At 39.3% G+C, this 27,867-nt stretch overlaps 4 protein-coding genes across 6 annotated transcripts; 2 read left to right on the plus strand and 2 right to left on the minus strand.

The window, feature by feature from the left end:
* The first annotated feature begins 405 nt into the window (after positions 1-405).
* On the plus strand, positions 406-7,285 carry man2c1 (mannosidase, alpha, class 2C, member 1). Of its 2 annotated transcripts, none has more exons than XM_026365572.1 (26): positions 406-590; positions 1,041-1,166; positions 1,253-1,376; positions 1,456-1,526; positions 1,601-1,778; positions 1,868-2,057; positions 2,318-2,424; positions 2,508-2,618; positions 2,751-2,843; positions 2,928-3,044; positions 3,128-3,223; positions 3,312-3,457; positions 3,742-3,865; positions 4,192-4,313; positions 4,396-4,481; positions 4,586-4,732; positions 4,867-4,946; positions 5,032-5,126; positions 5,213-5,317; positions 5,448-5,604; positions 5,768-5,911; positions 6,060-6,169; positions 6,270-6,349; positions 6,462-6,604; positions 6,689-6,792; positions 6,884-7,285. In XM_026365572.1, exons 1-26 carry the CDS (start codon positions 484-486, stop codon positions 6,993-6,995), a joined length of 3,075 nt encoding a protein of 1,024 aa, XP_026221357.1. In that variant the 5' UTR covers positions 406-483; the 3' UTR covers positions 6,996-7,285. The 2 variants fall into 2 exon arrangements, with proteins under 2 accessions (XP_026221357.1, XP_026221358.1); XM_026365573.1 differs by having other exon boundaries at positions 4,586-4,717.
* A 705-nt stretch (positions 7,286-7,990) lies between these two features.
* neil1 (nei-like DNA glycosylase 1) lies at positions 7,991-11,174 on the minus strand. Of its 2 annotated transcripts, none has more exons than XR_003299128.1 (10): positions 10,928-11,174; positions 9,899-10,392; positions 9,699-9,818; positions 9,203-9,311; positions 9,029-9,113; positions 8,800-8,921; positions 8,700-8,727; positions 8,522-8,592; positions 8,263-8,441; positions 7,991-8,156 (listed from the first exon to the last, which is right to left on the minus strand). XR_003299128.1 is itself a non-coding variant. In XM_026365574.1 (10 exons), exons 2-10 carry the CDS (start codon positions 10,351-10,353, stop codon positions 8,110-8,112), a joined length of 1,200 nt encoding a protein of 399 aa, XP_026221359.1. In that variant the 5' UTR covers positions 10,354-10,392; positions 10,928-11,174; the 3' UTR covers positions 7,991-8,109. The 2 variants fall into 2 exon arrangements, 1 of the variants encoding a protein (XP_026221359.1); XM_026365574.1 differs by having other exon boundaries at positions 8,263-8,418; positions 8,515-8,592.
* Positions 11,175-11,339: 165 nt separating this feature from the next.
* commd4 (COMM domain containing 4) lies at positions 11,340-14,006 on the minus strand. Its single transcript, XM_026365575.1, has 8 exons — positions 13,951-14,006; positions 13,594-13,665; positions 13,412-13,477; positions 13,287-13,326; positions 12,764-12,883; positions 11,987-12,067; positions 11,689-11,865; positions 11,340-11,602 (listed from the first exon to the last, which is right to left on the minus strand). Exons 1-8 carry the CDS (start codon positions 13,951-13,953, stop codon positions 11,565-11,567), a joined length of 597 nt encoding a protein of 198 aa, XP_026221360.1. The 5' UTR covers positions 13,954-14,006; the 3' UTR covers positions 11,340-11,564.
* A 907-nt stretch (positions 14,007-14,913) lies between these two features.
* Positions 14,914-25,056, plus strand: sema7a (semaphorin 7A). Its single transcript, XM_026365915.1, has 14 exons — positions 14,914-15,100; positions 15,341-15,480; positions 16,212-16,253; positions 16,335-16,430; positions 16,642-16,744; positions 16,939-17,049; positions 17,345-17,487; positions 18,061-18,239; positions 21,432-21,540; positions 22,095-22,290; positions 22,480-22,592; positions 22,815-22,960; positions 23,040-23,092; positions 23,181-25,056. Exons 1-14 carry the CDS (start codon positions 14,980-14,982, stop codon positions 23,594-23,596), a joined length of 1,968 nt encoding a protein of 655 aa, XP_026221700.1. The 5' UTR covers positions 14,914-14,979; the 3' UTR covers positions 23,597-25,056.
* Positions 25,057-27,867: the final 2,811 nt, after the last annotated feature.

Genomic DNA, 27,867 nt, shown 5'->3' on the forward strand with positions numbered 1-27,867 from the left:
ATTCATAGAGTTGACGAAAGTGCAGAAGGTACAAGCACTTCCACACGTTCAAGTTCACCATCACCATTGAACTTGATGCTGTTGATAACATGACTGCGCAAGTGTAGTCAAGATATAATTGACAGAAAAATAAGAGCCAAAAGACAGGAGATCTGTGTCACATAGAAATTTTGTCTGTAACAAAAATAGCAGGTGGTAAAGGCGGTGTTATATTTTAACTTTAATATGCTTTCAGATGGTTAATCCATAGTAATACATGATAATTTGCACCTCTGCAAATCCACTCATCTCACATCTACCTGCACGATTCACCTGCTCCGCGACTTCCGGAAATGTGGAAACATTGAACGCTGCTGCCATCTAGCGGCCTTAATGTAAACAAAACACAACGTTTTACTTCCGGGTCTTAACAATAAGCTTTCACTTTATCTTCCACACTTTGTCTGTTCGTAAATCCGCTGGTGTTTGTGTGGGTGTTCTTCGATGATGATGTTTCACCAGCCTGTGCTAAAGAACAGGCGCACTCTCCTCGAGAGGGCAGAAAAGTTTATCTCTGACATTTACTTCACAGACTGTAATCTGAGAGGACGGTAAGGATGCAGCTGCACGGACTCAGTGACCAGCCTAACAAATCAAACATGGATCTGTGACTTTATGTGCTAGTAGACGGTTATTATTCAATTAATTCATGCATATAATAGAAAATCAAGGGTAATTGCACGTCATGCATCTCACGTCCCTGTGTCTGTAGTTGGACACCAGTCTGCAAGTTAATGCTGACTAGGTCACACTGACCATACAAGCTGTTCTGTAATTTCTTGACTCTGAAATAAATCATGTAGTGATTTTCTCACTTTCTCACTAAAAGAAATAATACCATAATACTATATCAGCTCACATGCTCTATAGTTTTTGTGCATGACATTTTGATCAGATGTGATGACATAATAGAAAGTGAGTTTTGCACCGGGTCTAAAGTTTCTGATTGTAGTAAACAGGGAAATAGGTGCAATGGATTTATTATTTATTATTCCCTGCAGACTCTATGGAGACTCTTGGCCCCTGGACTCCCTCGCCTCCTTCTTGTCTGAGAAACGAATCCGTTTTACAGAAGCTACCAAGCAGAACTTTGCACCCTATAAAGTTGGTGATACCTTTGGACCAACGTATGTAATATTGTAATATTTTATCACCTTCAGATCTTTTATTCCGTCACACCTTGGCCCTAACTAAAGCTTGCTGCTCTTTGAAGGTGGTGGACTTGCTGGTTTAAGGTGACCCTGACGATCCCTGAGTCCTGGAGAGGGAAAGAGGTTCATCTCCGGTGGGAAAGTGATGGAGAAGCAATGGTTTGGAGAGATGGTCAGCCAGTCCAGGTAATGGTCAGGATAGATCAAGATGTCAAAGCTTTATGCCTAACCCATGTGTACTGTAACCTACTGTGTGGACTTGCAGGGCCTGACTAAAGAGGGTGAAAAGACGAGTTACATACTTTCTGACTGTCTGAAAGATGAAGAGCCACACAGGTCGGTTAATTACTGTTTTTGTACACAACTTGGATTACTAAATGCAAATTATTTCACATGTTCTCATTCTTCAGTGTCACCCTTTATGTTGAGACGGCTTGTAATGGGCTTTTTGGCGCTGGTCAAGGGTCCATGATTGCTGCTCCAGATCCCAACAGGACGTTTTCAGTACAAAGGGCTGAGCTGGTGGTACTTAACAGTGATGTGAGAGAGCTGCTGACTGATTTTGAGATGCTTGTTGATCTAGTAAAGGTACATCCACACAGCACAGATCATTGTGGTACATTATTGGACAAAGGCAAAACGTCAACTTCCATGCTTACCTTCTATTTCTGCAAAAGGAACTAGGAGAGGGAGAGCAACGAGGCTACCAGGCACTATTCACAGTCAATGAGATGGTGAACCTCTGTGACCCCTTCGATCCCAACTCTTACTCCAAAGCACGCAGTTTGGCTCGTAACTTCTTTAACCAGCGGAACGGAGAGAGCCAGCACACCGTCCATGCAATGGGCCACTGCCACATAGACTCAGGTCTCAATTAACCTCAGAATTGTTTTGGTGGCAAGATGTGTCTGTAACTTATGTACCAAAATGGACATTTGTAGTTTTGTTACTTGTTCTTGTAATAGTTATAACAGTTAGATATTATTATTATTATTATTATTATTATTATTATTATTATTATTATTGCCTCTGTTCGTGCAATCTTGAACATTTTCAGACTTCATTGTTCTTATTTCACTTGATTCACAGTTCTATCAAAGTTAATGTTAATGACTTTTTATCCACAGCATGGCTGTGGCCCTATGAAGAGACCATTCGCAAATGTGGCCGAAGTTGGGTGACGGCGATCCGTTTAATGGAGAAAAACCCAGAGTTTGTGTTTACGTGCTCTCAGGTAAATTCACATGTATTAATAATATATGAGCCAAAACTGTTCTATTAATTTGAACAGTCTTTAGTTTGCTGCTCTTTGTCCAGGCTCAACAGTTTCAGTGGGTAAAAAGCTGGTACCCAGGACTTTTCTCCCAGATTCAGCAATTTGTCGAAAAAGGCCAATTCATTCCAGTTGGAGGAACATGGGTGGAAATGGTAAACATATTTTTTTAATGACAGATCATGTGTTCAGATTTTTCTGCATTGTTGAGCCTGTTCTTATTGAGCCATTTTCATGTTCATGATGTTATACTTAAAGGTAAACAAATGACACATTTCTTTCATCAGGATGGCAATCTGCCTTCAGGTGAGTCCATGGTCCGGCAGTTCCTGGAGGGTCAGCGCTTCTTTAACCAAGAGTTTGGAATCCATTGCAAAGAAGTAAGATTCATAAAACCTGACCTCAGATAACATACATAAGAATTGTGTGGTATATTTTAGCTACTTTCTTCTCTGGCTTTTTAGTTCTGGCTTCCAGATACGTTTGGCTACTCTGCCCAACTCCCTCAAATTATGCAGGGATGTGGGATCTCCAACTTTTTGACACAGAAGCTGAGCTGGAACCTGGTCAACACCTTCCCTGTAGGTAGATCGCACAGTCTGACTTAAAGAAAGTGAACACGTGTTAACCTTGAATTCTGATTTATTATTTATTTTCCCCAAAGCACAACACGTTTTTCTGGGAGGGCCTGGACGGCTCAAAGGTTTTAACTCATTTCCCACCAGGAAATTCCTATGAAATGAAGGGCAAAATTGAAGACGTGAGTTTGGTTTATACTGCGGTTTTACACAGGACTTGGTGAATGAGCAGTCTGTGTCTCACAAAACCAATGTTCTTTTTTCTCACAGCTAGTAAAAACTGTGAAGAATAACAAAGACAAAGGCAGAGCCAATCACAGTGCAGTGCTGTTTGGTTTTGGTGATGGTGGCGGCGGACCCACGCAGCTAATGCTAGACAGACTGCACCGCATCAAGGACTCAGATGGACTTCCCAAGTAAGTTACTGTCTCACATTTGAACCCAGCATCTGTCCGTACATGCACTGAGCCAGAAACAGAACTGTAGCTTTTTATTGTCTCTGGATTTGCATCATTAAAACGGAAAAAGGAAGAAGACCCCACCAAACAAACCCAGCAGGATATGAGTGATGTTTGCTTATGTGGATCCTGTGTGGTTTACATTAGTAATACACACAGTCATGGTTTAGTCAGAACGATTAACAAAGGTGTAACCAGAGATGTCATTGCCTACATCCTTGTCCATTTGGTGTGTTTCTCAGAGTCCAGATGTCCAGTCCTGACAAGCTTTTCTCTCAGCTTCAGGCTGACTCAGCTCTCCTTTGTACGTGGACTGGGGAGCTCTTTCTGGAGCTTCACAATGGCACCTACACCACACAGGCACAGGTAGAATAAAAAGATGCTCCCAACCCTTATTATAACATAAAATATAACTTTATGTCAGTATGAAATAATAAATACATACATGCAATAATAATCTCTAACACCTGTAGCAGAAGTGAGATGAAAGCACTTAATGCAGGAAATATACACTGCTGAGCCAAAAATAAAAACGTTTCCACCTGGACTTTACCAAGGGAATACATGAGAGCCTTCCATTGTCCAGGCAGTGTGTGTGGAGTATTAAACTGTATGAAAATATATAGAATATCTAGTTGTGTATTAAAACAGTGAGTAAAGTGCACTTGTCTTGCTTGCTTTGACATTTCCAGATTAAGCGTGGGAACCGCCAGTGCGAGACACTCCTGCACGACATTGAAATAGCCAGCTGCTTGGCGCTGTGCAGAGACAGGATGTTTCAGTATCCTGTGGAAAGACTCCAGGAGCTCTGGAGGTCCAAATACACCTATTAATGATTAATAAATACAGTATCTCCATTGTTATTGGACTAAAATAGTTTTATTGATTTTTACTAGGCTGCTTCTTCTTAACCAGTTTCACGACGTAATTCCTGGCAGCTGTATAGAGATGGTTGTGGATGATGCACTCAAATATTATGAAGGTACAGTATTTGTTTTATTTTTTTCACTGTAGCTGTCAATTAAAATAAGAGTCTCATTATTATGTAGTTTGTGGAAATGAAAAGTGCACCACACTGTGTTTCAGATATCCGTAGTGGTGGTGCTGCACTGCTGAATGATGCATGTGGAGCCCTGTGTCCGAAAGGAAATGCTGCTGGTGTGTTCAACTCTCTGCCATGGGAGCGTCATGAAGTCATCCAGACTCAAGATGGAGCTGGTAAACCTACTCTTGGTACATTTAATCCTTTTTTTAATGGTATTTTATGCTGTTGCCTTCTAACGTACAGCATCACATTAAAACTATTTCCCTCTGAGATTAATAAAGTTTTTTTAATCTTATGCTGTGTTGTATCTGTGGCACTGCAGCTCTGGTTAGAGTTCCCAGTGTTGGTTTATCTCCTGTCAAAGAGACACAGCCTGCGACTCCCGTGTCTGTCACTGTTCAGGTGTGCATTACATAGTAAGAATATTAAATAATTTAACACTGTTGGAAATGACCTTGGTAAAGTGATCTGCTGTCTAACATTACAGGCCGATGGCACAGTCCTCATGGAGAATGGGATTTTACGGACTGTCGTAAACAAAGATGGCACTTTGGCCTCTCTGTGTCTGATCAGTGCAAACAGGTAATACCTTTGAAAAACTTGTTTATCGTCTATCACAACTTTAGCATTAATGAATTACCACCTGTCTGACCATTTGTTGGTTTCAGAGAAGCCATCTCTGACGGCTGTCATGGGAACCAGTTTGTCATGTTTGATGATGTTCCCCTGTACTGGGATGCTTGGGATGTAATGGACTACCATCTTCAGACAAGGTTTCAGTAACTACTGTTACAATTACATTTTTTCTCATTACTTTACCAGCTTAAACAGATGATAATACAGTATTTGCAGTTATTACAGATATAAATATAGAAAAAACTAACAGCAGAAATCACCCTGTAGGAATCCACTGCACGAGGTGGTGCAGCCCGTTCATGTGGTGTCCACGGGTGGACTCCGTGGCAGTGTCAGCTTCAGCCTCAGAATCAGTGATAAGAGCACCGTCACACAGGAGATTGTCATGGACGCCATGTGTCCTTACATCAAGTTCAACACAGAGGTATACTATATATATATATATATATTGTGCTACATGCTCTGTCTACTCACATCCAGAGAATCAAATCATCAGCTCAATACAAATACTGCAGCTTCCCAAACAACAAAAAACATAATCGCTGATTAAAACAAAGGTAACACCATGTGGCATGTTTCATTTTCAGGTAAAGTGGGCGGAGTCGCACAAGTTTCTTAAGGTGGAATTCCCTGTGCGAGTGCGCAGTGCTAATGCTACATATGAGATTCAGTTTGGCCATCTGCAGAGACCCACACACAGGAACACTTCATGGGACTGGGCCAGATTTGAGGTAGGCAGATGTTATCTTAATGTATCTTTAGCTTTCAGAACTTCTAGAGCCATTTTAGCATCTCAGAACGAAGCTGTTACAATAAAAGTAATGCTGTTCAAGTGCTTTGGATTTTCTTTGCTGTTTTCTACCCTGGTTTATTTCTCAGGTTTGGGGTCATAAATGGAGCGACCTGTCAGAGCACAACTTTGGAGTTGCACTGTTGAATGATTGCAAATATGGCTATTCAGTCCATAGAAACACGATGACGCTGTCTCTGTGAGGTTTCACACTGTTCATACACGACTCTACAAACAGAACACTTGAGTTACACCAAATTTAAACAATACTTGCACCTAATACTACCTCTTTGTTCTAGACTGAGAGCACCTAAGGCCCCAGATGCCAATGCTGACATGGGGACCCATAGTTTCACTTATGCGATCATGCCACACACAGGTTAGCTGCTTCTTTGTGATGTATTTTGAAAGTGAAGCACAGTAGTGTTTAGTGCAACTGCTCAAAAAGCATATGTAATGTCATAATATAGTTCTTTTTTGTTTTGGTATAGGATCCTTCCAAGATGCCTCAGTCATCCGATGCGCATATAACCTCAATTTTCCTCTGAGGTTAATCCAATGCACTCCTGACACTCTGCCCTGGAGTGCCTTCTCCGTCAGCACTGAAGCAGTCATCCTTGAGACAGTAAAACAGGTATCTCATTAAATGAATACTTGACCTAGCGTGACGTAATCCTCCAAAATACTTAATGACTATTTACTCTGTTTATCGTAACAGGCTGAGGACAGGAAAGGGGCACTTGTAGTCAGACTTTATGAGTCACATGGGAGCAGTGTGGTCGCAACCCTCTTTACTAGCCTTCCAGTGAAGGAGGCGTGGCAGTGAGTATTTTTGTTTTGTGCTGTTTCACACAGTCTGGAACTATTCATGCTGTATTGTTTTTTGAAACAAAATCTTCTTCCTCCCTTTCAGTTGTGACCTCTTGGAGAGGCATGACTCCACACAGCCTGCGCACTTCACATCAGAGGGAGTTACTTTGAATTTCAGCCCCTTTCAAATTGTGTCACTTCTCCTAATCCTGTGACACATTGCAATCACACTGGGAATACTGTCTTAGTGTACAGGTACTGGAAAAATTCCAATAGGAATTATTCAACCCGGTGCCTTGTGAGACGTAATAATCATGTGAATACATTTTGATGATGCGTATTTGAATGTTATAAGAACATAAAGTTGGTATTAATAATAAAAAATATCAGAGTTAGTCCAAAAAGCCCCAAAGACAAAATTATTTAACATCCATTGTCAGTATTTTAATAAACACCTATAGAAATCCTATAGGTATTGACCTAAAGGATTTCTGTTAAACATTCATCATAGGTCTCTTCCTTTCTATGGATGATATACCCCTGACTCCTGGGTCCGAACAGAACAGACTACCAGAACGCAATAAACTTATCCAAGGTACATAGAATGCAGCAAGGTTTTTGGACTTTGACCTGCCCTTCTTTGGCGTTCCTTTTACTTGCTTAAATACTGTTCTGTACAGTTCTTTTAGTTCATCAGGTTCTTTGGCAGTGATATAAGAGTTCTTTTTAGCCTTTTTTTTTTGTTTGTTTTCATTTTATCAGATTACCCTAAGAGAATTTTTCCACACCCAAACATCCACACATATGAAGGTTTGCAGCTGGGTTTTCGACGTTCTGTATCTTTTGGAAGTTGAAGTACCTTGTCTGGAAAATATTTTCGTAACTGCTGCTGTGGTATTAAAATCTTTATGTTTGTCATGTTTTCCACCCAGATTTAACATGGTGGAAATCCAGCCAATTCAGTATCACTACAAAGGTTAGAAGTTTGATGTCACTGATTTGTATTTACACTAATATTTGTAAATGGTTAAGGTGTAGACCCTTGAGGGAACTAAATACTTAAATTGATTCAATATACTTGTCCAAATGTAAACAGATCAATAATTCAGACGTCAGTCCAATAGGCACCTACGTCGATAGGGTGGAATCTGTTTTACTCACAGTCTATTGAGGAACTAAATTAATACACACTGTTGTCAGAGACTTTTCATCAAATCAATCAACTCTTTATTGCTGCAGACGTTTGGTAGAAAACATGTTTTATAAAAAAAATATTTGATACTATAAAAACTGTCCCATACTGTGTCAGTATTTTTCCTCCGACCATTTTTATTTGCTGTTCCGTTTGGCAACTCTCCGGCTTTTCCTCAGTGAACCTGCAACAGGAGGGAGTATTAGACTAAAACGGACGTAACCTCCCCTCCAGGAGAGAATAAAAAAATGTTCCAGGAGTTTCGTTTTAAGAGAATACTGTGAGCTTACCAGTCGTTGGATCTGTATTACTGCTCTTCCGTCTACGTGGTGTGCTTACTTCCAGGGTCCTTTCAGTTTTTCTTGTCTTGGATCCGGCTTCCCTTAAACGTGTATCCTTTTCTTTCTTTGGTGTTTCCTGTTTAATTACCTTTTGTCTTTGATTTGCTTTCAGAGTGATTCTTGGCAACCTTAATGAAACAAAACTGGTGTTAAAAGCAGTGATGGTAGAGTTCATTACTGGCCAAACAAAACAGAGTTGACTTTTTACCTTTTTCTTGTCAGTGTGTTCAGGGTCACCTTCTTTCTTTACTCTCTTTTTTGCCTTGGGGGACTTTGAATCTAGTCCGATAAACATAAAAAGACACCAGCTCAGTCAGATGCATGGACTATTCTTGGATATGCTTCAGATGAAATGATCAATGTCATGTATTTCAAGATTCACACACCTTTGGGGACCATGGGGCCTGGATCTCCCTGGAATTAAAACCATTTTTAGTAACAGTGATATGTAAAATCATCAGAGAAACATAAAAGGCTTTAACTCACTTTGAACCAAATAGTTCTGCCATTGTGGTCCTGGACAGATTTCATTCCTTCCACAGAGTAACACTGCAGCCATGCTTCAAAGCCAGAGTAGTCTGCCTTCTCGGGGTCGTAGCCCTTTCCACCTACATCACAAGTATGTGTCAAAACTCAAAGGGATTTTTCACAAGTCTTTTATTGAAAATTAAAACTCTGAATCTTTGAGTTGAGTGGACCAACTCAGTAAACTCACCTAGGTTCACCACCTCCAGTGGAACCTTATGACACATCCTGAGCAGGTCACTCATTTCCACTCTGTTTTTAGCTTTGACTACAGTCTTTTCAAAACAGAAAGGAAAGCAGTGTTATAAGACGCAAAGTGGTTAGAGTATCTGATAAATGTATGTGTCTGTTTGGGCTTTTTCACCTTTTTGCCTGTGACATTTTTTGTTACAGGCTTCTCGTTTTCACATGGATCTTGCGCTTCGAGTCCTTCCAGTACAGTCCTAGCAGGCACAAAGGGTGGGATGTTCAACCTAAAACAAAGAAACTACTTTAGGTTGTTTTGACCTCGAAGTGTTGTTATTCCTCCCAATGGGAAGTGAGAAACTGAAAGAAGCCATTTATATTTTATCTGAGAGAAACAGACCTTGAAAGTTAACACAGTGTCTTGTTTTGGGCGTCATTTCCAATAAAACAAAACCTTCTTCAAACTATAATCTCACAGGAACATTCCTTTACAGAGATTTCAAACAGCTCACTCATCTGACCTTCACTCAACAGACTAGAGCAAACCCACAGAAAATCTGCTGTAAATTAATAAATGCAGCAACATCACTTAGAGATTCTCTATCCAACCTTTCCTGTGTTCAATTAAAGCTGCATACTGCAGAGTAGATAGGATAATGCTGCTTGTTTATGACCTGTACAGGATTTCAGCCCTCAGATAGTTCCCGATACCGTTGAAGTACTTCTGATTGAGGAGGACTTCACAGATGGGCCGATCAAACACGCGATCAGACAGGTGTGACACAAGGTTCTCCCTGCAAAGGTATCAACATGTCAGTGGGATAGTGATATTTTGATTGAGCAGATGAGACAAGTGACACTCAACATTACAAACCTGAAACTTTCGTATTCAAACATGACACAGGGCCCTCTGTCAGGCTGCCAGGTCCCATTGGGATGCCAGCTGCCAAACCTGCGTGTGTCCACAAAACTCAGGACTCTGCAGGACTTTTCTTTGGTATAAAAACGCAAATGAGCGTGTTTGGGAAGCTCGTCCACTGTGGTGAGGCGAAAATAGCCTGACATCCCAAAGCGAAAGACGATGTCCATGGGTTGGTCTGCTTGTCCTGGCTTCGCTCTCTGTTTTGAACCATCGCTCTTGATGGGCGTCAGTGTGAGCTTCACTTCCTTCCCTCTGGAAGCTGCTGTGATGCGATAGGCCTCACAGGTGAAGTGCACATCAGGACACTTGCTGACCTCCGATTTTCTGACTGGTCCAGTGAACACCACGCCATCACACACTTTGTTCACATAAAGGCTAGACAGGTGGAGCTCTGGGCCCTCGGGCATTTTGTTGGAACAAATTGAGCTGACTGTGGAACAAAGTGGCTGAGGAAAGAAAACATTTAAAGAAAAACAAAGAGCTGAATCATATCCAATGTCAAAGCCTCTATAGAAAACGTGCAGTAAGCATTTATTCCCCAGAATGATACTGCATGACAACTTTGAAACATTTCAGCTGGGCCTTTTAAACCCAGTTAAATAAATACATTAACTACTAACAATATTTAATAAAATCCTGGCTTAGGCCTTGAAAACGTCAAGCACCACTGCAAAACCCCTGTATAACAAAGTCTGCACATCCTAAAACATTACTCACATTCATTGTCAACACACCTTGATACCCAATTATTAGACTTCACTCAGTGATGCAAACAAACACACATGTTGCTCAACAAAACTTTGTTTCTACATTTCTTAAGCCATAAAAACGCAAACAGCACACAGGGATCAGTGTCGACACACAGGTTGCGCTTCTTATCAGCTTAAGACATGAATGATTCAAACTCAAACCAGGAAATAAGCTTCGCCAGTGACAAACCAGACTGTTTATCAGGCAAAGCCCAGATGACATATTACACACCTGCAGCTTTGCTCAGATCTCTCTAATCTCTGCAGCGATGTTACAAGCAGGTACAGCACCAACCCGGAGATTTCACCACACGCTTCTTACTAAACAAGTTGCGTAACATTACCGTCGTTCGAAATATCGCGAGAACTCAGTTGCGATTTGTATTCTACGGATTTTCACGTGTGTCTAATTTATGTGCATAGTTTTGTCATGTTATCAAATAATTCGTTGCCTAATAACAAAGTCATCGTTATTTTTCTAGCAAATGCACATAAGAAACACGACATGATGAACAGTTATTTCCGGTGTATAATGGGATTTGTAGGCGTGGCTTAAACAACAAAACAAACAAATGTCTTATATTTTCATTTATTAAAAAAAAAAAAAAGTTTGAGACAAATGATCAATATCAATCAAATCAAGATGTGTTAGGTACTATACAATAATTTATGAAAATTAAGTAGGGTAATTTTTCTTTAGTAATACATCACACATTTCCAGCATAGATAAAACAACAAAATAACTCATATAACCATTCAGAATGTCAAAATTCACACAGAAAACATCCTGCATGGCACTTTCGGCAGTCTATCAGCATAATTTATATCTTGCTCTTTGACAATGAGATCTCTCCATTGTCCATTCTTCATTATAGTGCATTCATCATAGTCTGGGCTTGTTTCAGCTCTGTAAAAGACACACATAGAAAAAGAGTTGGCACAGTGTAATTCTGGCTAATAAAAATAACTGATTTTACAAAATGTAGGACTGACCTGCAAGCAAGACTCTGAACTTGTCAGCAGCAATTGAGACTACTGTGGTTTCAGCAGAGCCTGACTCTGCACCTTGTGCCTGCAGTTTAAGCTGAATCATTGGTTCATTCACCTCTTTCAGCTCGCTGGAGCTTAGTGTGTAGTCAACGCGCCAGGATACAGCCTCCAGTCGTCCCACTGCAATTCATTATATAACAAAAATAAAAGGCACAGTCAGCAGTCAAACAAAAGACAGCACTGATGATCTGGAATTTGTGCATCTATCACGGGAAAAGGCAAAATACAAAGAAATACTTACATCTCAGGCTTGTCTCTCTTAGCTTGTCTTGCAGTGCAGAGTGCTTATCTTCATATGATTTGCAAAGCCCTGTTGTGTGTTCTAAAAAAATGATTGTGGGCATTAATAGTCAAGATTCATTTTAAGCGTGCAGAAAACACAATCCCATAAAAGTCTACACACTATCAACAGAAGTACAAAGACTGCAATAAACAACATTGATTGATCAGAGAGAGAAAAAAACCCACAAAGTAGTAAAAATAGTTAACATCTTTCAAATAAAGTGGATGGTAGGGAACTATAATTATTCTACAACATGAATGAACAAAAGCCACACAGCACCAGTCTGCACTGTCCTTGGCTTTCAAGTACCAGCTGAGTACAGGTCATACCACATATCAATTACACAATAGTCAATTATCTAGGGAATAAGCTCTAACAATAGCACAATGTGATCTCATCTGTGTGTTTCTGGAGATGAGGCAATTGTTTGTGACCAAGGATGTATAGTGCTTCTTGTATATTTTATTTTCATATGCTAGAGGTCATACTCAGTTTCATGGCAGTTTCAAAATAAAGATCCTGCACATATCCAATTCCGTGTTCAGGAACCTGGGGTTGACTGAGAGCCCTGTGTGCTAAACTTAGAAGTACACAGAGTTAAAGAAACTGGTGTGGTTATTAGTTAATAATAACCAGAAACTGAAGCATGGAAAGACGTGTGTGCACTAGAGACTACAATTTATACAACATAATTAAAACTTTTATACCAAACATGGAAAAGCCCAGTGGACGAACCTTTAGGAAGACCAAGCTGCTGCAGCTCACTGGACAGAGACTCACTATCAACATCATGCTTAGCTGCACTGGATAAAATGAAGCTGAGCACTGCCACACTAGCTTTGATGTCTCCTTTCTCTGCAAGATGGATGGATTTTATCATCTTATATATAACATAAAACAGTATTGCATGCAGTATCAGCAGCATTGGAATATAAAAAAGTAAATAATTAGTCCAGTAACTATTTTATGACATACTTGAAAGTACAGTACAGAAGTTTATACAGTACAGTAAATATATTTAATCCACATATGAAGTACTAGTTACTGTGCCGATCATGGTCAGCTTTGAAAACATACTGCATTTTTACAGATAGTGCAGTAAAATGCTGCTTACACATTAAACACATATACTATGAACCGCACAAGAGGATCTTTTTTGTGTGTAACATTGCTAAAAAATTGCTTCTGCATCTCTGGTGTATTTACTGGTGTTTAATACATTTAAATACTTCTTGCAGCTAATAGGAGGGAGACTTACCAAACTTTGCATCTGCAGTAAGCTTTGAAATCTTGTCATACTAAAAAAAACAGAAGACAGCTGTGATGTAGTATGAGTAAAAACAGGCTATGTGCAATAAATTTAACATGTATTTATACACTTACATCAATGCCTTCCCCAAGCAAATCCTTTAACACTTGAGCACACAGGAGTTTCATCTTGACACTTGACTGTCACATTCATTAGGAAGAACACACATGTATTATTATAAAAACGAATACACACTCACACTAAAATGCATTAAGTTAATTTATTGACACAGTGTGGAACATTTATAAATACTCACAATCTTTGCTAAGGTGCTAATTTCGGCAAGCACCCAATCTGGGCAGTCCAAATCTCCACAGAAACGGAACCGCTACAACAGACAAGGCAGTCATATATATTTGATATATATAAGTATAAAATCTGAAGCATCTCCCCAGAACCATAGTGCTAGATTCACATTAGCAAGCTATCATTAGGCTACTAGCTTAGATGCTAGCGATACATAAAAACGGACTTAACAGCAAAAATGTTGAGTAAATGATAAAACCCGATTAGTCCAGGCATTTATACATGATGCGGCATAATGCCCTCTAAAGACTCTAGCTTCTAAAAAAGCAAACGTCTGTAAAATAACACAATTATTAAACATGTTTACCATGGCTAGCAGTCAGCTGAGTGTCTGCAGGAAAGTGAACAGGAAGAGGATTGTCTTCCTCTCATCTGATTGGACGATAGAGGAGCGGGGCGGGACGGGGCGGGGCTAGTGTTGAGTAAATAAAGTAAAAATAAAAATACTTTTTATTATTTTATCACCTCATTCATAGTTATCTCTTAGTTACAATAACAAAAATAGCATATGTTTGGTCTGATGTAAAGTTTGTGGAATTTATTGACAAATCTGGGCAAATGCCAAATTCATAATTGTTAACAAGTTAGCTATGCCAGAAGATCCTTTGTTATTGGCAGAGACATTCTGGATCCAGCTTAATTTGTAATAACAACATGAAATAGGTTCACTAAAAACCCTCATACAAAAGATGATGGACTATAGCACATACAACTTTAAGTGGTCAGTCATTCTTTTTATATTGCTGTTAATGAGGAAGAACGCTTTGGTTCACCGTAAAAGGAAATACGTATCACTTTGGAAATATTGTTTCATATCCATAGTGAGTCAGTAACAGTCTGAGACTTCCTCGTCTCCTCTTTATGTAAATTAGATAGATAGATAGATAGATAGATAGATAGATAGATAGATAGATAGATAGATAGATAGATTATTTCCCTTAGGCAAAGTTTGTTTTACTTCATGCATGTACTCACTATTTGCTTTTATGACCATTATGACACGGACAATCTGGGCAAAAGCAAAATTTGCCATTTTAAAGAAATAAAGAAAAAAGAAATCAGGTGCACCCCCCCGTCACGCTGAGCTACTTTAGGGCAGATTCAACGACTTTTACGATGCTTTAACCTTCACTTCACTCTTGATCTTGTTTTATCCCAACTCACCGGTTTATGTATCATTTGTCTGTTTTTAACACCTATTTGTAAAACACCGCTGAACGACAGTATAAATAGATGTAGCTACGTGACGTCACTCGGGGGTGGACCGAAAAGATCAACTGGACCGACAGCGTCCAGAGTCGATCAAACGACACAGACTCACGCTTTAAGACACAAAATGGGACCATTTGTTTTAATTTATGTGTGGCTTGTTGGACATTTCCAACTGATCCTCAGTGTTGTTTTGAATGACGCACCGACTCTTGGATCTGGAAATAGCCCCAGACTGTTGACCAAAGGTACGTTCACCTGTCCATTTTCACTGTTATTATTGGCTTGAAATTATTCTGCGACCTTATAGATGTAACCGTGTTAAAAAGAAATGTCTGTCTCAGAATAGTAACAGGGTAAATCCTGTCTTTTAATCCTGTTCATCCCGCTAAGTCTCTGAAGCACAATACAGTCTTTACTGTTATTCAGTGTGACCTTCACTAACAGCCTGTAAAATCTAAAATCCAATGTGTCGTTTTTTTCCTCAGATATAGTCAGTGGTGAATTTAAACACAGACTCAATCAAAATCACACCGTGTTCTTCTATGATGAGGACTCTGGGGAGCTGTATGTTGGTGGGACTGATTTTGTGTTAAAACTTGATGTGGATAACTATAATTTCACAGAGGTGGGTGTTTCTCTACAGCATTTAACCAGTGTTTCCGATTCTTATAGTTTATTTTCTCACACATTATTTAGTCTACATGATCTTTATCATGTCTGTCTCATGGCTTACTGACGAGCTCTGAGCAAGAGATGCTGCTGTAAACAGATGGCTGTGGCAGAGCCCACAGACAGACACCTCAAACCAGCTATTGTATAGCTTCAAGCTGCTGATTAAGTGAATAATAGAGGACACGTCAGAGACAGGCCACTGTGACACACAGGATAATATAATAGGACACTCCAGATCCAGCAGATCAGAAAACACCTGCACCGCTTGTTCAGTTTCTTCTCTCTGAAGAATGAATAAGTTATAGACTAATAATTATTGATCTATGTTCTGAGAAACATAAGACATACATCAGGCTAGATCCTCAGTTCACCAATGGGTGTTAGCTGGCTTCATGAGCAGCTGAAGAAGCTACAATCCTAGGCTTATCTTGACTGAAAAAGGTGTTGCCCAATACAGAAATGTGGATGTTTTCTTTTTATCCATCCTCCAGCTGGTTTAAACATTTTGTAAATGTTCATCATGCCAACAGCAACTTTTGTTTTGGCAAGTTTGAAACACAGCATTCTTGCTCGTTATAAAGGCGATAAAGAGAGTTTAAATTGAGATTTTCCTGTTTCTCTCCTCCAAAAAAAGCACAACAAATGTGTTGAATTTATCTACTAAATCTTTTTTTTTTTCTGTAGGAATTTCCTCTAAAAACAACAGGACAAGAGCAGTGCCAAGAGGTACGTAACAAGAAAAGGATAATTAACGTTATCACAAATGACGGAACAGCAAGTTTGCTAAATTATGGCTCTGTGTTGTAGGGTCCCTGTGAAAACGTCATCACCGTCATTGAGATGTTTCAGGACAGCCTGTTTGTCTGTGGAACAAATGGACACAAACCACAATGCTGGAAACTTGTGAGTGTTTTGAGAGTCTTACATTTAATGTAATCTGTCTGTCACACTGCTATTTTTGTGGCCGGCAGCAGAGCTGAGCTGAGTAAAAGTTGGAGCTCTTTATTGAAGTGTCTGTGGTTCTACTTAAACTTTAATTAAGCAGACTTAATTAATTATTTAGATGCTGTGTCAGGTGGCTGGTGTTGAGTGTTGTCTTTCTGTGGTTCTGCAGTTTCCATCAGTGAACAATCAATCTCGTGAGACTATGGAAAGCTACGAAGGGATGGGCATTTCTCCATTCATGTACACCCAGAACTCTCTATCGATTACAGTAGGTATGTGTTGTACAGTTCAGCTTCTTGCATAACTGTGTATCAAAGTTTTAACAATATGAATCAGAACTGCAGACTTATATAACCATGTGAAATCATGTGTGATACCAAACTTGGCAAGCTGGTGATTTGATATGTACTGAATAAATTAAAATAATTCTGCTCATCTTTACATAATGTGTCTTTGCTATTTTTAGGGGAAGATCTGTATGCAGCAGCACCGTTGGATAATGATGGAAGTTCATTACAATTCAGAAGAAAAGCAGGCAGAAGAACCAATGTCTGGATGTATGACAGCTGGGTCACAGGTGGTTAAATGATGGAGGTCCATTTATAATGCATGATAATTAGCTTGAAATCTATTGGTATTATGCTCTGACAGCAAAACAAATAAAATTCAAAAAGATCACATGAACAGCAAGAATTAATATTACTGAAAGCGATGAACATGAACAGAATTATATTTTTTTCCTCACAGAGAGACGTGTTTGTGTCGCTTTTCCATGATTCATCTCTGTTTCACATGCTGTACCCTGTGTGCCATAGCTGACATACCACTGTGCTGTGGCAGACTTTGATAAACATATCCTCCTATTGTTACAGAGCCCACATTCATCTCTGCATCCTGGGTGAAGCGAAAACAAGACCCTGACAATGAGAAAATTTACGTATTCTTCCGTGAAAAGAACTCGGACCACAGCCCAGAAGCTGACCCATGGATATCCAGGGTTGCCAGAGTTTGTAAGGTATGCTGGACACTTGACTCAGCTTATGTTAGTAAAAATCTTCTTTATCTAGCTAAGAGCAATCGAAATCTTGTTTTAGTAACGTGAGTAGTAACCTTTCAAATAACTACACTGTACATTAAAATGGCTGTACTGTCATGTCAGGTTAGATTATCTGCTCTACCTGAAATGCCTGTCAGCAGTTAATGTTTCATTAGTAATGAATTGTTCATATGCTCATATTGAGGGCTTATTGAGGTCATTGTGGATAATATTAACTCATATGACATTAGTTATTTGCTTGCATCTAAATACAACATGATGGAAATTTACTGGACCGAGTGATATGCTAAGGGTTTGAGAGGACAATGCCAGGCTTTGACAAATGTACACATAAAGGGTTTGATTAGTGCATCAGGGTTATTCCCACCACATACATTAACAAATCAAGCTTCCTCTTTCTTTACTAAATAAACAGCAATTTCCCCCTACAGTTATTGGTTTTTCAAATCCTTAGTCCAAAATTAGCCTCAGTTTATTAATTTCAGTCTTCCTTCATTCTTCCTGGAGTAATGAGTTGGATTTATTTTGCAGGTAGATGAAGGTGGATCAAAAAGATTCTTCCAAAACATGTGGACGTCTTTTCTCAAGGCCCGCCTTGTCTGTGGATTTCCGGAGGAGTCCCTGTATTTCAATCGTCTCCAGGACATATATGTGATGCATGCTGACGACTGGCACGACACTAGAGTCTATGCTCTCTTCACAAGCAGCTGGTTAGACACTATTCCTTCATTTATTATCAGCAATTAAGCAGCAACAAAACACCACGATCAAACTTAAAACATCAGAATCAGTTTTGTTGACGATGAGAAAACTCAAACTAAATATTTTTATGGTCACATTAGGAGACTCTCATGATTGTCCATTTTAGTGTAAAGGTTTATTATAAAACCAATTAACTAAAGATAAAGACAGAAGAGCCTGACATTTATCACAATTCCCACATTAAGATCATTTCATTTGATTTTTTCTGTCCAGCCGGAGACTCTATGAAACTTAATGCCCCCTGCTTCGAACCTGCCTTTGTGTTATTAATTTTCTGTCTCAGGCTTTAATTGGAACTTCCCCTGACACCTAAACTGATTTTTGTAGAAATAGGTGGTGTCCCTAAAGTAGAACACGAGACATGCCTTGTTGAATTCAGGCCACTTTTAACAGTTTGAACCGATTATCCAAACACGTGACCCGATGATCCTGTCCTAACCACGTTTGATCTACAGTTAAGGGAGCTGATCTTTGTTGGCACTGTCACTGGCAGGAAATGCTGGGTAGTTACTGTATTTATATAATCGCATCACTCATCGTCTGTGTTGCTTGAATCAGGAGACTGGCTCCGTGCACTTTATTACTCTTGCTTTTTTTCCAGTCACAGGTACATTTAATAACGATATCGTCATAAGAGCAAACACCAACTAACCTTTGCCTTATAGATTAACTTGCTCTGTAAAGATCATACCCAGTACAGCACATAAAACATGGCCTATTTCAAATGTCACATGTTGCATTTCACAAACATATAACTCATAATCTTTATAACCTTGAACTTAGTTACAGGCTTAGTCAAAACAGCTGAAATCCTGTTTCTGTGGGATATCATTCAGTGGGTATTTTGCCATCTGTACAGACCAGATTAAATCATACTTGATGTCAACAAACTGGGGTCTTTGATAGAATAATTGCAACTTACTTATCTTCATATACTTTCCATGTGCCTATTTATAATCCTTATCCATCCCAGTAAATAATTGTAAAAGAAACAGACTGTCTTGGGTGGTGCATTGTCTTCTGCCTCACCAGTAAATAATGCTGCCATTGGCTCTTTCCATCAAACAATAGACCCATTTTATTTACTCTAAATCAATAGCCTGTTGTGCTTTGTCTGTCATTTTGATCTGCTGCCCCATTTGCATCAGTATATGCTACAAGACTGAGTTCTTCTTCCCTTTAGTTCAAACGTAACTTAATTTTTATTGCCCCTACATGTCAACTTGTTCGGCAGCTAATCAGTGATGTTCTTTTGGCTCTGATAGGTACCTAACTAAATCAGGCCCTGCACATACAGTATATTACTGCCCTTTATCTTCAACATGTCCTTCGCATCACGGAGTGAGCCATCTTAAACCGCGATATCAGATCATCAACTCAAATTACCAGAATTATTGTTTCACTTTCAGGTTTGTTTCATATAGATACAATGACATGACTGTTCAGCCATCTTTACAAATTTCAGACCAAACAGGGATTTGTCCAGTTACTATCAACTTACAGCTTATCAACACGCTAACATCCATCTGGTGTCATACTGAGCTGCCACGCCAATTTAACATATTTGGCCTGTGTACTTTGGATCTTTTTATATTGTCTTTATTGATGTACAGCCACTGACAGCAGTAGATAAAAAATGAAAGGATCATTTTCTCTGAGAAAATCCATGTGTACTTGCACTTTGATCTGCTCTTATGGCTTTTGTCTTGACAGATCCAAATCTCGTCCTGTGAAAATCATCTTTAATAATTTCAACTCTGTCTGTGTTTAAGGATTCGCCCTTTGTCTCGGAAAGCACGATGAGCTGTTTTCACACCTGGAGTCCGACTAGTTCTTGTTCTGTTTGTATGCGTAGCACACTTATCCAGACATTGTCATCCTTGACAGATCAGCTTTTTTTCCTCTCTGCACTGAGGAGTCTGTCCTACAGGTCTATCGTAACACTTGTGGATTACTACAGCTGTCATTATAGCTTATGTTCTTAAATCTTTTTTTAGGTTGCTCTCAATTAGAATGCACTAATATTATAAGCGTCCTTTTATTTCTTTCCGTGGTCCCATTCTGATAGAACAAATAAGGTTTTGATGTTTAATGCCTTTTCAAGTCAAAAGTGACAAACCCACAGCTGCCTATTTGGCAGATCTCCACATCACCTCTGTGGGACACCACTTCTTCTTGTTCCTTCAGCCAACTCCAAAAGATGTTTTCCCAGCTTCAAAGTCTCCTGAAATCTTTTGAACTCTGCCTCTATTCTTCATGTAGGGTGGGACACGCCAAGGACCTGTGAATTTTCTGGCCACTGTTGAAGCAGGTTTTCTTCAGGGGTTCTTACTTTCTTTTTCTCTTCACTTTAGTGGTTGAGACATGCACTTCATGCTCTCATAACTTCTCAACTTGGTTTTGAACTCTAGAAATGCTTCCTTCTTGTCATAAATAATAAACCATTGCTAAGAACCACTTTCACTGTGCTATGATGGCTGTCTCTGCTTAGGTGATCTACTTAGTAACACTAGATGATGTACTTAGTAACACTGTCATCTGCAGAGATATGAAGAGGCAAATCACGAATGTGTAGTACCTGCAGTTTTCAAACATTTTTATAACTAGGGAAGGTGCAGGTACCTTATTAATCCCCTTTTGCTGCCTCTTGATGTAATATGATCTGTTTTTGCTCTAGTAAATAATACAGATGGTCGAAAAACTTTGGCTTCCACAGTTCGTTATTCTTTTTATCTCTGACAAAGTATAACTTGTGCCATCTGCTTCCTACATCCCTTCTGGGACCCACAACCTGTTTGCTCCGTCACTGTAAGGCCAGGTAGTTAAGTATGAAAGGAAGGAAGAAATAATCACATCACTCATCGTTAATGTTGCTTGACCCTGGATGCTGCATTGCCAGCACTTTATTCTGCAGATTCTCATATTTCCCATTAGTCAGGTTCATTTGATAATGATGACAGAATAGGACCTCCAACTAATAAAACCTTTCCTTATGCATCAACTAAATTTTATCAGATGGCCAAACCTTATTGGCCATTATTTTATTTATAAGGCAATTAAAAACCTAAACTACGTGTAGCTGGAACCATTTTCACCAGGGGACATTCACACTAAGCTTACTTGTCTTGTTTCACCTCTAGGAACTCCACAGCAGTTTGCATCTACACCATAGAAGTGATTGAAGACATATTTGAGAACTCAACTTTCAAGGGATACGACAGAGACATTCCCAAACCAAGACCAGGAACTGTAAGTTATGTTATCTTATTTACAGCAACAAAATACTTCCACTTAAATGTTTTTATTTTTGTTTCCATGGCTTCAAACTTCACTTTACAGATTCAGACATGTGTTGTCATATGTGTTGTGTCTGAGTATCACTGTAGGTTAAAACCATGCATGAACCCATTACATAAATGGGTGGAAACATGGAAAATATGTGTCTGCATTTCGTCTCTCATCAAATGTGGCTCAGAGTTTCCTTCCCTACAGTGGCCTTAGAACTAAGTCTCAGGGACACACAAACATTGATTTGCAGATGTTCCTGCCTATGCTGTAAACAATTTATACCATTGGCTAGTTTTGCTTTTAGTTGAGGACTTGTTGTACTGTTATGTAAGAAAACCAAGCCCTGCCTTACAGCTTGCTGCTTGATTTGTTTTAATACAAATTCAGTTGCCTTCAGTTATGTATACCTTTCTGTAAGAGATTTGCTTAACTTGTCCTGTAAACATTTAGTTTATGTTCTTATTCCCTACAGAATACAGACTGAAAAAACAACTTTGTACCTATGTATCTTTCAGTGTGTTAAGAACAGCAGGAGTCTGCCACTTGCCACCGTCAATGTGGTGAAGGATTATCCAGAAATGACCGACTGGGTTCAATCTGTGCACAACACAGCCCCATTTTATACAAGCAGCCACAACTACACCAAGATAACTGTGGACCAAGTCAGAGCAGCGGACCAGCAGTTGTATAATGTTCTTCTTTTAGCCACTGGTATGTTATTTTTGGGAAGAAATACCAGCTGCTAGAATCATATAGAGGGTCACCACTACTTTGTGTTGTTATTGTATTGCTATTTGTGCCTTTGTGTTGATTTGGCCTGTAATCAAGCATTGTTTATAGTCTCTACTAGGGGCTAAATATAATTCATTGTAGGTCAGTGATTGTGTGCTTTTCCAACAGATTCGGGGAAGATACATAAAGTCTTAGAAGCTGGATCTGAACCATTCATCATCTCTGAAACTCAACTCTCCAGCACTTCAACCATACAATCAATGAAACTTGATTCTAAAAAGGTACAGCTCTTTCAAATTTAGATAAAGACAAGCACGAGTTCGATACTAATGTTTCTCAGAATTACCAGGCTGTGTATAGACCCGTTTTGTTCCAATATGTTCCACACAAAAAAATGTTAAAGGTTTTAAACTTAGAAACTTGCTGCACTTCATTTAAGTAGCTACAAAATCTGTTTGTGTTGGCTGAAATTAAAACCAAAGTTTTTGTCTTTCTTTGTGCAGAGAAAGTTAGTTGTAGGTTTTTCAGAGAAAATCTCCTTTGTCGACCTCCAAAGATGTCAGGAGTACAACAGCTCCTGCTCTGATTGTGTTCTGGCCCGGGATCCATACTGTGCCTGGACTAATTCTGGATGCACTCCGACAGTCCCGTAAGTGTGAACACCATTTGTACCAAGCCTTTAGTTCACGTTACATTTTACAATATGAAACTGTTTTCCTTTTTCACAGTGGGGCTATTCAGAATGTAAAGAATGGACAAATATCTGTGTGCTCCTCAGAAGGTAACCCCATGTTTTAAACTACACTTCTTCAAAAGGCTTTCAAAAGTTTGTTTACATGTTTAATGTTATTTTATTCTTCTTCTTTTAGATCAAAAGCAAGTAATGCGAAAGAAGAGGGACACAGTTTCAGAATCTCCAGTGGATTTGAGCACAGTTCATTCAGTCCCCCTGCATATCTCTTTCTACCTGTCATGTCCTATAGACTCGTATCATGCTGTGTACACATGGGAGCACAGCGATCATATCAGCCCTTGTATGCAAATGCAGTCCAACTGCCTACATCTCATCCCTAATGTGACAGAAGACAACTATGGCACCTACAAATGTGTTTCCAAAGAGAAGGACTACACCAAAGTGGTAAAAACATATCATCTTCAAGACCAACCACATGTGTATAGAAGAAACTATTTCCCTACTGACAGAAATCATGCTTCCACTATTGTGCTGGAGATAGCATGGATCACATACGGAGTGACTATAATAATGTTAGGGATTTTTAGATAGTGTGTGCATTTAACTATTTAACCTTCATACCACATCTTACTTTGAAGGGTCTTTCCATTGCTTAAAACCTTACTTTGTAAAAAGCAGCATCAACCGCTGAAGGCACTTTGCCTTCACTTGTTATGTCAGGATGCAGGTGGTACTGAAGCTCAATGAAAAACCAACAAACTTTGCAACTGAACGGTTTAAAAAAGAACTCTCCTGGTGTGAACGTTTGTTTCGAATCTACAGGAATGTGCTGCAGCTAAGAGAGGCCAGAACAGGAAGAGGTTGTTGTGATGGAGTGGGAAAGCACCCCAACTGGTCAGCACTGATTGACTGATTTAATTATTCGAGACGCCTTAATGATGCCTAATGGTGTTTGTTAAGATCAGCTGATAATGAGATAACTTTCAGCCTATATTTATCCAAAGATTTCAGTGTGAGTAACCTCTGATCGCAAGTTATGCACATTTAACACCTGGAGACTGCACAGTATTACTGCTCACTGAGCAACTCCACTGGAGCTATTGGTTGCTAAGGGCCTTGCTTAATAACACCACAGTGTTGATGATCCTTCCCACTATCACAAGTCCCAAGTCTCCTCTCCCACCCAGATTTAATCTCAGTATGAGCAAGCCTTGCAAACTTGTTTTTTCACAACCTTGCTTCTCTAACGTCTAAATTAGTTTGGACTGAAAAACTTTAATGATTAATTGCAGGACTACTTAAGAAAAGGGAAAATTAGAAGGTGTAAAAAGGATGCTGGCTGAGACCAGCTTGCAGCTCATTGGTCCAATTGGGTTAAAAAAAATTAGGAGTAAATGTCCTTTGAATTTCCTCTGTGTCTAAATCCAGTGAACTGTTGACAGAAAGTGTATCTGTTAAGGGAAGGGTGGAGGCACCAAGGGACCCTCACTGAACTTCCCTGTTTTGTTTGACCGCATATTTGTGACAGTGGTAGGGAGCCATTTGAATTGCACGCAATGAAAATTGTACTTTTTGTCAAGTAATCACTGTTGCTACAAGTAACAGTTTCAAGCTCAAACATACTGTTGGAGAATTGGCTTTGTAATGTCTATTAAAAATCTGCTCATGGTTTATTAATATTATAACAACATTTAGGAACCAGACCAAGACAACTGCACCACAACTCAGCTCAGTGGCCGAGGATACCTGCAGAGGAGAACAGAGAGAGGGAGACAGAGAGCAGGAAGCACAACTATTAGTGGCACGCAATGGTAGCATTTAAATGGATGGACGAGAGGAGAGGAGAGGAGAGGAGAGGAGAGGAGAGGAGAGGAGAGGAGAGGAGAGAAGAGAAGGGGAGAGGAGCTCAGTATGTCGGTAGAGGTCCAACAACAGACTAATCTAAAGCAGCATAACTAAGATATGGTTCAGAGTCACCTGAGCCATCTCTAACTATAAACTTTATATGAAAAATGTAGAGAGTCTTTCTGTGTCTGTCTCCCAAACCTGATCTGGGAGCTGGTTCCACAGGAGAAGAGCTCGATAGCTAAAGGCTCTGCCTCCCAGACCTGCACTCTGAGAACGGAGAGTTCTGCTAGGAAAATGTGGAACTATGAGGTCTTCAAGATAAGATGGAGCTTGATTATTAACTTTTACTTTATAAGTGAGTAGAAGTGTTTTAAACTCTATTCGGGAAACTTAGCATTTTGCATTGGATACCTGGAGGCTATTTAAGGAGTTATTGTGACATCCTAATAATAGTGAATTACAATTGTCTAGTCTGGAAGTAATACATGCATGGACTAGTTTTTGAGCATCACTTTGAGACAGGATGGTCCTAATTTTTACCAATATTACCCAGATGGAAGAAGGTAGTTCTAGAGATTTATTTTATGTATGAAGTAAAGGACATATCCTGGTCAAAGATAACTATGTCATCTAGAGTAAGATGATCAGACATCATGTCTCCAAGGTTTTCGGGGACCAAACTAAATAACCTCTTTCTTGTCTGAATTTAGGAGTAGAAAATTAGAGGAGATTCAGGCATTCATGTACTTTAAGCATACACTCATTTTTAAGCTCCATGCTTAGAATACTAGACATTGTGATTATTATTTTGGTACAGGGTTTTATGTACCCAACAATATGTGTCCTTATTTAAAAAATCTTATATATTTTTTGTATTGCTGTTAGAAGAATGTATGTAAATATTACACTAACTATTAAAATAACTATACTATTAATGTTCACACTCGTACTTTATATGGTATTTTATTTCCCCTGAGCAGGACATGCTATCATCAGACACAGTAACCACTAAACCACGTGCAGTCCATAAGGATCTTAAGCTTAAGCTGTCTTGTGCCTGGATCTGAAGTCTCAATACTCTAGTGGACTTAGTGCATACATCTCGTTTACGCAAGAAGAAGAATTGACAAACAAGACTCTTTGGCAATTAGCAATACAAACAAAACAATGTTTTGTATTATTGTTTTGTTTATTACTGTTTCCTGCACCCCAACCGGTCAAGGCAGATGGCTGTTTAACTTGAGCCTGGTTCTGCTGGAGGTTTCTTCCTCTAGGGGGAGTTTTTCCTCTCCACTGTTTGCCTAGTGCTTGCTCAAGTTGATCTTGTTGGGCTACATGTGTTTTTGTTATATGTTTAGAAAAGTGCTCTATAAATAAATGTATTATTATAATTTATTATTACACCAAAACCACTGGATCCACTGAAAGTTGTGAACTGTTCCCATGATTTTCTTCCAGATTAACTGATTGGAAAGCTCCATGTGGATTCTCATATATTGTTTACACAGCATATTGTACAGACGTCTGAGAAATTGTGGAAAAAAAGAGGAGAAATGTTTAGCAGGAACTTCAGTTACTATGACATTTCAACTAGCCAGTCTTTCCAACAGTTACATAGAGAGATTACATAGCCTAAATACAGTGATATTGTAAGATATGTCATCCTTCACCACAATCTCAAGAGTCAATACAAGGTTGGTCTTTCTTTTCCTGTGGGTCTCTTCCACAATGACAATGCCCCCACCCACAGAGAACAAGGAGTCACTGAATGGTTTGAAAATAGTGTACATCATTTACTATGGCTTTTGCCAGATGTCATCCCAGTTGAACATCTGGATGATTTTGGACTGCTGTGTTAGACAGTGCTCTCCACCACTATCATCAAAACACCGGACGTGGGAACATCTTTTGGAAGACTGATGTTGCATCTCAAGATTCAAGATTCAAGATTCAAAAAACTCCCTCTAGTAGAGCAGAGAAAGCAGGTTTTACAGCACCTCTGAACCATTTTCTGATGGAATAGCAAAAAAAGGCCTGAGAGAAATGTTTACGCCCATGTTTATGGCTACACTCTAGTGTTGCTACGTTGGGTTGTATAGAGTCATCCCCACTTTGGAAAAACAATGACTTAACATGCTGAACTGTACAAAATCAAATATCCTCTCCACCCAAATGCAGGCTCCACCAACTACAGTTGTTTTTGTTTTGAGGTTTGATCACATGTTTTTCCCTGAATAAAGAATGGCTCCGCCGCAAGCCACTTTAAAGAATGTTGACACCCACCTGACTTTTAAAGATGGCTTCATGCTGAGGTTATTCATAGTTCAGGTTGGGAAATAAAGCATGTTTTGGTTTACCATAATGAGTTTGTAATGTCTACATATGTTTTCTTACTTGTTATGAGTCATTCTGTTTAATTAGATCCAGGCCCTCTCTGCTGGAGCTGTAGGATAAACTAAGAGTCAAGGTGTGTTTCATGGCAATTCCTCGGATCTATATTGTGCACAATAAAATCACTGAGAGAATTTTCTGAAGTTCTATTTTAAGATATTTCCAGTATCTTTGAGTCTGAATGGTTTAACCCCACGTTCCAGACGATAAGACATGGTGACCGTGAGCTTCTGGTCTCTATTGTGTTTTGAGAAGTACAAATATAACTTCATGACTCCAAGAATTCCTGTTGTGCTTCTATAACCGGAAAATTTGCTGGAGGGAATCCAAAATGTGCAAAATACAGACAAATACAAATACAAAATTCTCCTTTGAAGACATGACTCAAAGCTGCAACCACAACCTTCACACTTAGACAACAGGACTGCATTTATATTTACAACTCTTATGTTTTCTGTTGACAAAGAGCAATTTATTTAACCTATGACACACACTGTCTGATAGGCAGGTTACTAAAACACTCCCTTGTCCTATATTTACAATGACAATACAAAACACATTGATATTCTATGTCACAATTTCACAACTATAATGTTGTCAGTCTGACATGCATGTTGTTTACC

Source organism: Anabas testudineus, chromosome 6, assembly GCF_900324465.2.
Source record: "Anabas testudineus chromosome 6, fAnaTes1.2, whole genome shotgun sequence".
NCBI lineage: Eukaryota > Metazoa > Chordata > Actinopteri > Anabantiformes > Anabantidae > Anabas > Anabas testudineus.